General features: G+C 51.2%; 1 protein-coding gene across 4 annotated transcripts in view; it reads right to left on the bottom strand.

The window, feature by feature from the left end:
* Nucleotides 1–912: 912 nt before the first annotated feature.
* The window catches only part of Dock2 (dedicator of cytokinesis 2), a 378,635-nt gene continuing 372,176 nt past the window's right edge, over nucleotides 913–7,371 (bottom strand). For all 4 annotated transcript variants that reach the window (XM_020164385.2, XM_074057759.1, XM_074057758.1 and 1 more), the window contains 6 exons: nucleotides 5,163–5,300; nucleotides 4,446–4,573; nucleotides 3,593–3,761; nucleotides 2,766–2,886; nucleotides 2,014–2,156; nucleotides 913–1,333 (listed from right to left, as the gene is read on the bottom strand). In XM_020164385.2, the coding sequence (XP_020019974.2) occupies nucleotides 1,271–1,333; nucleotides 2,014–2,156; nucleotides 2,766–2,886; nucleotides 3,593–3,761; nucleotides 4,446–4,573; nucleotides 5,163–5,300 (762 nt within the window). In that variant the 3' untranslated portion in view covers nucleotides 913–1,270. The remainder of the gene's footprint in view (nucleotides 1,334–2,013; nucleotides 2,157–2,765; nucleotides 2,887–3,592; nucleotides 3,762–4,445; nucleotides 4,574–5,162; nucleotides 5,301–7,371) is intronic.

The following is a 7,371-nucleotide window of genomic DNA, read 5'->3' as shown; positions in this document are numbered from 1 at the left end:
AATTCCATAGCCAGTATACTGGCTGTAGTGGGGAAGGGAGGGGAAAGGCTTCCCATAGGACTGCCTGGGTTTGAACCTCAGCCTTTGCACTTACTAAGTGTACTGTCTTAGGTCACATCAGCTTAGGTTTCTGTGCCTCAGTTCCTTCATCTGGGTAATAATGGTACTTACTTTAGAGAGTGAAACCTTATTTCTAAAATGCTGTGCCGGGGATAGTTAATTTGATAGTTTGATAGATTAGGGCTACAACCATCGTTCCCATTCCAAGAACTCAGCCTGTAAGGTCCCATTCCAAGGTCTGTAGCTGGTCCCAGCTCCGAACCCCGTATCGCTGTGCACTTGACTCCCCCCAGCATCAATTTCCTTCCTAAGCGGAGTCCTTACCCTTCTGTCTAGACACTTTCCTGAACAGCTCTCTGGGGACCATGGAGGTAGGGTCTGTTTCCACCAACTCTTGCTGCCATCTGACAGATGGCTTCACCTCCCTTGGTCTCATCTGAGAAGACTGCGGATCCCTCCAAAAAAGCCACCACTTCTGGTGATAGGACCCAAAGCTTGGACCAGCGGTCCCCTGACCCTCCAACCTCTCTTTTCCTAACTCGTTTGCACTTGGCTGGGGTGGTTATTAAAGTGACCAGGTTGGGTGGTTTTTCCAGAGGAAGGTGTTGTGACAGTCTCTGGTAGACCACAAGAAGAAGACTCTGGGTGGACTTTCTGAGCACTGTGGTACCCTTGTGTGTGGTGCCTGAGAAACCAGTCAGAAGATTCTTGAAGGGTAGCGTGAGGAAGGCAGGAACACTAGGCACCGCGATAGGCCAGTGTCCGGCTTCTTTGCATCTCTGTGGTCCTGGCTGCCCTCCATCCGGGGAACTTCCTACGCAGCTCTGTACTTCACAGACTCAGCCAACAGAATTAGAATCACAGAATCATTTTTATTGTCAGTAAGAAAGAACAACACCTTGGAGATTATCAGGTAGAAAAATTAAAAAATGTAAAGTAGAAAACCATTAACTAAAAATGAAATTCTGTTAGAAAATAAAGTAAAACACAGCTCTGCTTATACAGGGTGCTTGGGAGAGCATGCTGGCTCCTTGCAGTCCGAGAATCCAGTGTGGGGCTGCCCCAGAGGATGCTGAGCTCCCCGCCGTTCAAGTTCTGGGGTCCACTTGGCCCCTCTGTCGCTTCCAAGTGAGGACAATGTGTAGGGGCAGTCTACCCATGCATCTCCACTTCTGGAAGCGTCCCCCTGTGCAGCAGTGCTTGTGGCATCTTACAGATCAGTGGACACGAAGTCTGGGAGATGCTTGCCTTCTTCAGCAGATTTGCTGGCCAGCTTTAAAAGAAACACCCAGGTGGGATTCTTGTGAGCCCCAGAGGTGAGCTTCCATGCTGACCTACGCCCACCTGGACTGGCAGTGACCTTGAGGGTGGCATGGAGCAGTGGCTAGAGCACTGCCTTGCTCTTTCACAGGCCTCTCTCTAGCTGTGTGAACTCAGGAGGTCATGTTCCTTTAAGAACCCCTCATCTGAGGTCATGGTCCTTAAAAGAACCCTTCATCCCAACAGTGGCGGGTTAAACTGGACACTGGTGGGGCCGGGCTCCGCGTGGTGCCTGACTTTTTGAATGCTCGCAGTTAACATGTGACTTTTATAGAAGCGCGGGTCTGATTAATATTACCTTGAGGATCAGAAGGGGGTTAGCACCGGAGACAGGCAAGTGACAACAGGTGATGGGACAGCAAGAGTTAGTAATTCAAAGCTAACTTAATTGAAAGCACTTTGAAATGTGGGTAGGGTAGGAAAACACTCCCTCCCAAAGCACCGTGTTTCCACTGGCAGCGACTATGGGGCTCAGACTTAGGTTAGGGCCAGCCACCTGCAGGGTCCGAGGTGCCAGGGGCCCTGAGGTCAGAGCCCCCCAGCATGCCTCACTGCTATGCAAACAGCACACACACCCGTTTTCTCTCATGCTGTCTTCCTTTGTCCCTCCCCTCCACTTCTGTGGCTCCTCACCATCGTCTTGAAGAACTGATTGACCTTCTTCCTTTTTAGCGTCTTCTTGTCACCGTCTGAGAGTTGGAGGAAGGTCTGGCTGAGGCGGGGAGATGTGTTGGTGTCATCCAATCCAGAAATGCCTGCCACTGACAGCGTGAGGACTAAAGCAGAGAGCCAGGCACGAGTGAGTGGCTGGAGGAGAGGGACTAAGGACCACCTATCGTGTGCCCAGCAGGATGGGAGGCCAGGGCTGGCGACGCTGTGCTCTCTGGAGTCCACACGGACTGGACAGGCTGATTGCTCCTGGGTGTGCCATGTCTCTGTTAGAAACGCTCAACTGTGGGCTGCTACCCTTGTCCCTGGACAGTGAGTGAGCAGTGGGAGGGAAACAGACGACACTGGTGCATCTAACACTGCCTGTCAGATGAGGTGACAAGTTTGTGAATCCAGAAATTGTCACTAAGGCCCAAAGGAGTCACAATCCTAGCAACATGCCAAGGGCAGACTTCTGGGCCCTGAGAGGCTGGTTAACTGAGAATGCAGTCAACCTGGTGACTCCTGAGGGACAGCAGGCCTCTGTCCCAGGCTGATCTGCTGGGACAGCTTCATCCACAGGAGGTGGTGGGTGTGAGGAGAGGTCAGAGGAGCTCAGCCTTGCATGCCTGGCCCCACTCGCTCTGTGGAGATGGCCTCTGTCCATCCAGCACCTACTAGGCTGGGTTCCCATACTGCTTCTGTCCCGCCCCGGGGTGCTGTGGCAGGGTACCTACCTGGGATGGTGGGCATAGACTGGCTGGCAAAACTCATTTGAGAGAGGATGGATGCGCGGGGAGGAATGGCTGCGTGCTCTGAGAGGTTGGTGTCACTCATGAACTCGTGCTTTCTAGAAAGCTGAATGAAGAAGACACCACACACAGAGGCTTGGGGTGAGGCATATCTGACCCTAAAACAGCAAGGGCTTTGCAGGTTTCTATGGAGTCTGTTTTGGGGGAACGTTCATTTATCTGTGTTACACCATTCCATCGTAGTCTGCCATGTGTGGTTGCTCCTGCAACTCCAGCAGTGTTGAAGGAGAGGATTTATTAAGTGTCAAGTAAATGGCGTACGGGAGAATGGCAAAACACGGAAGACAGTTCCATTCTTCTCCCCTGGGTGAGCACAGGCTCAGAGGCCCTGGGAGGGTCCGTCCTTCATCAGAAGGCGTCTGTCCCTCCTAGGTCCTCAGGACGCTTCTTGTCCAGTGGGAAACTGAGACTGAACTCAGGGCTGTCTGCTACCAGATGTGATTATCAATTATAAGAACAAAATGTTCAGCCACAGTGGTGAGAGTTGCAGCCCTGTACCCCACCCAGGTGGCTGACATGTCAGGGGTTAGAATGGGACTGGGAAAGAGGGACCCGGGAGCTGCTGTCCCTGGAGTGGGAGAACAGGCTTCTGCTCCCCAGCCTTCCAAGCTCTGGAGTCTGATGGGTTCACCTGACACCTGCACCTCACCTCCCACTGCTACCTGTGGGAATGAGGCTGTCATGGTGGCGTGGCCTGGCCACAGAGCCCTGCTAAGTGGTGACCAGGCCACCTGCCCTGCCCGTCTGCTCACCCGCTTCGGGTCGGACTCGGCCGCTGCCTTCTCGTCGGCGAACACCACGCTGCTCCTCTTGGCTCGCTTCTTGGAGCGCCGCAGCTTGACCTCGGGCAGGGTGCTCCCTGGGGAGATAGGCTCCCCCTCTGCTCTCGGGGTCTTGGGTGGTGCGACCTCCAGGTCGAAGCTGATGGGAGGGACGGCAGTGGAAACTGCGGTTAGAGCTCCAGGGGACCTGCCATACAGGGGACCCAGGGCCAAGGAGGACCTTCCTGCTGGCTGAGCGCTCACTGTAGGGCCACAGTAGAGCAGCTAACCTGCAGGTGGGTTGGGGAGCTGCCTGCTTAAGGTGCAAATATTCAGAAGACGGTGGAGTGATTAAGGTGGCGCCATGAGAAAACACTGGGTAAAAACATGGTTCTGGATTCAAATCCACTTCTTAACCAGGCAAATTCCTCGCTTCTCCCAGCACCGCTTCTTTTTCAGTGAAAGGGACCCTCAGGGTAGCCATGACATCTGTGCCCTAGGCTCCGAGTGTCTGATTAAGACAGCTGAGTTGGGCAGGAAAGGGCCTCAGGGCTCCAAGATGGTGGAAGAGGGCTGCTGATAGCAGCAGTGCCATGATGGGGATATCCCCTTGGGAGGGACAGACCCCTGTCAGAGGGGACATTCTAGATGGATGCAGGCTCAGTGAGGAGTGCTTGCTGCCCAACAGAGCACTGGACTGGGAGCTTGAGGGCTGCAGTGAGTTCTGGGTCCTCAGAATAACACCACCAGTGACCTCTAAAAGTGGCCCTAGACCAGGCAGCTCATGGGTGGTTGTGAGGTTTAATGAGCGGCCAGCACAGAAAGGCTCAGGCTAGGGACTGACCTCTCTGAGGTAGCCTTGCTGGGAGTGCTGCAGTCAGAATTCATGGACGCCAGCGAGATGATGGACATCTGCCTGTAGGAACGAAGCATGGACCGGGGGCGGCCCAGTCTCCTGTCCTCGAAGTCGGGCTGTGGGAAGACAGGGGGTTAGCAGAGGAGTCCAGGCTTGTGTGCATAGGACTTGCTCTTAACCTGGGGATCCAAGCATTTAGTGTCAGAATTTCATTACAGAAGTGTTGAACAAGGCAACCTCACTCATGGGACAAACCCAGAGTCAAGGCCCCGAGGCCTGAGTTCGCCTCTAGGCTCTTCAGGGACCTGCATGGCGATGATGCGTTAGGATTCTGCTTTAGGCAGAAGAAGTTAAGGACCTGGAGATTAGTGGCCAAAAGCCAGGAGTCAGAGAGCCAGGCACAGACTCTGGTGGCCTTCACTTGCTAACTTTGTGGTCTTTGGTAAGTTATTTAACACCTGTGAACTTCAGAAAAGACATTAAAAATCAACCCTACCAGCTTGTTATGATAACAAAATGACTAGTAGATGTCAAGTGCTTATATAAATCAGGCCTGGCAAATTTGTTTACATGGTCCGCTGTGTGACAGGTACATATGTGGGGGGAACTGAGAGACAAGCTCCTTCCTCCTGGAGGGTGGTGGTTCTGCAGCTTCCCTTCTGGCTGTTCCCACTGTCCCTCACCCCACCTCAAGGACCACCGTACCATCTCTCGGACACCATATTCCTTTTCCACCTTCGCTTTCAGGTTCTTGAAACACTCCTCCATCCGGTCATGGAAGGGCCGCAGATTGTCTGATACCCTTTTCTCATGGATCTTAATTCCAGCTCCGAGGAAGGGGATCTGAAGACAAAGATGGTGAAAGAATTCATTCAGGAACCCCAGACAGAAGAAATAGGAGAGCTGCAGCCTTGGCGTTTGCTCTGGAGGGGGAGAATGACCTCTAGCTGCCCTTGCCTCCTAGGAAAGGTGAGTCAACCCACCTCATTAAAAGCCACATGCTCAGGAAAGTCTCCCTGTCTCCTTTGTAGAATCTTCCAGTGGGCAGAGTTCAGGGACCAGAGAAGAACAGCCTCATCTTACAGCACAGAGGCCAACTGTGCTTTTGTGGTCGCTCAAGAAAGCTAAAAGCTATGGATATGTTCATATCAGAAAGCTAACTGATGTCCTCTGATCCGTTCACCTTCAAACCACATCATGTTAAGTGACGTAAGCCAAAGCTACATGCTTTCTCATATGTGGGGACAGACACAATACAAATACAGCAATATTATGAAAACAGGTTGCACTAAGGAGAGGTCATTAATGACAGAGGGAAGGTAAAATAAAGAAATTAAGAAGTTGAATATGGTTGATGCATTTCCTATATAAGAATTAATAAAAACCTGTTGAAATCACCCTAGGAAGGGGACTAAGGTACAAAGGAGAAAAATAGACGGGATGAACCAATTCAGGTCATGATAAATATATACATGGAAATGCACAGTGAATCATACTGTATAATGATCTTAAACAAAAATGTCTTTTTTTCAAAAATTGAGACCAGGAAGGTAAAACAGGCCCTGCCTGGGGATTGGTACCAGTGGGAAGGGGGAGGATATAAGGAAAGGGTGTTGGATGGTGAATATGGTGGAATATTATGTACTCAGAGACCTCCTGAAACTACTCCAGGAATGGGGCGAGGGAGGTTAAAGAAGAATGGAGGGGGTGAATTTAACTGTGATATACTGTAAGAACTTTTGTAAATGTCACAATGTGTCCTCAGAACAACAATATAAGAAAATAAATATAAAAAGAAAGCCAACTGACCAACAGGGAGTTTGTATAAAAGTGACATAATGAGGGAGGGAACGGGACTGATAGGAGGATTTAAAGTCTTACTTGCCCATGAAGGAGGTCAGTGGGTAGAGACAGGGCTTCTCCACGGGAAGCTGAAAAAGTGGGTGAGAGAACTAGGAACGTAAGCCTAGGTAGAGTGTGGATTCTTTTGGGGATAAACCTGAACGCTTGCATGATGGCAATATAAAGACATTCCTGCCACCTTCTCTGGGAGGTCTCTCCAAGGTGACAAGGTGAAGGAGAAAGTGAACCCTTATAAGGAGGTGGCAGGAAGATGGCCAGTGACCTTCCTGATCAGAGGAGCCCCATCTGCCTCGGGGACCCTAGGGAGCATCGGGGGAAGGAGCAGGTGCCACAGGAGCACTGGAGTGAGTGGAAGGGTCAACGGCAGGGGCGAGGGTGGTGACATTCTGTTCCTGAGGCAGTTAGATTTCTCAGTGCCCACCTTGTAGCCAAGTGTAACATTTTCTCATTTTCCTCTAGAACAATTAGGATATGCAGCCTGGGACCCACGGTCATGGGCACAGGATGAGAAGACAGCCTGGAACTTAGGTATGAAAGGGAAGTCTGTGTACGGATAGTAACCTTTACTTCCCAATTCCCAAACTGCCAGCAGGGCACCAGCTTGAAGATCTGTCTCTGGAAGGAGAATGGTGCTGTGTAGATATGGGCATTTGGAGATGGTTCAGTAACCATAGAGCGATGCCACCCAGCTGACAATGATGTCAATTAGCCTCGCTCTTACCGATGTAGAGTGCCAGGTCATTACCAGACATTGGAGGAAACTCATCAGTAGGAAAGTCAGGAAAGCAGTAGGAAGGAAGGAATAAATTTGGAAGGCACAGAGAATGTAGACAACGGAAGAGAATATTTTAAATTAAGGGATCACGAGCAAGATGGTGGCCGAGTGACATCACCCAGCATTGCTCTTCATGGGCACATCTTCTTGAACAGCTATTCTCACCTAAACTCCCTGCAGAACTGCTATGGGAGTCAGTGCCTATGGCACAGTGGCTTTGAGTCCATCACTGTTTCAAGGGCGGGTATGAGTCTGTGGACAATGAGGCACAGACCC

The sequence above is a fragment of the Castor canadensis genome, chromosome 16 (genome assembly GCF_047511655.1).
Source record: "Castor canadensis chromosome 16, mCasCan1.hap1v2, whole genome shotgun sequence".
Lineage (NCBI taxonomy): Eukaryota > Metazoa > Chordata > Mammalia > Rodentia > Castoridae > Castor > Castor canadensis.
The sequence above is the reverse complement of the archived record's forward strand: the minus strand, read 5'-3'. Positions and strand labels throughout refer to the sequence as shown.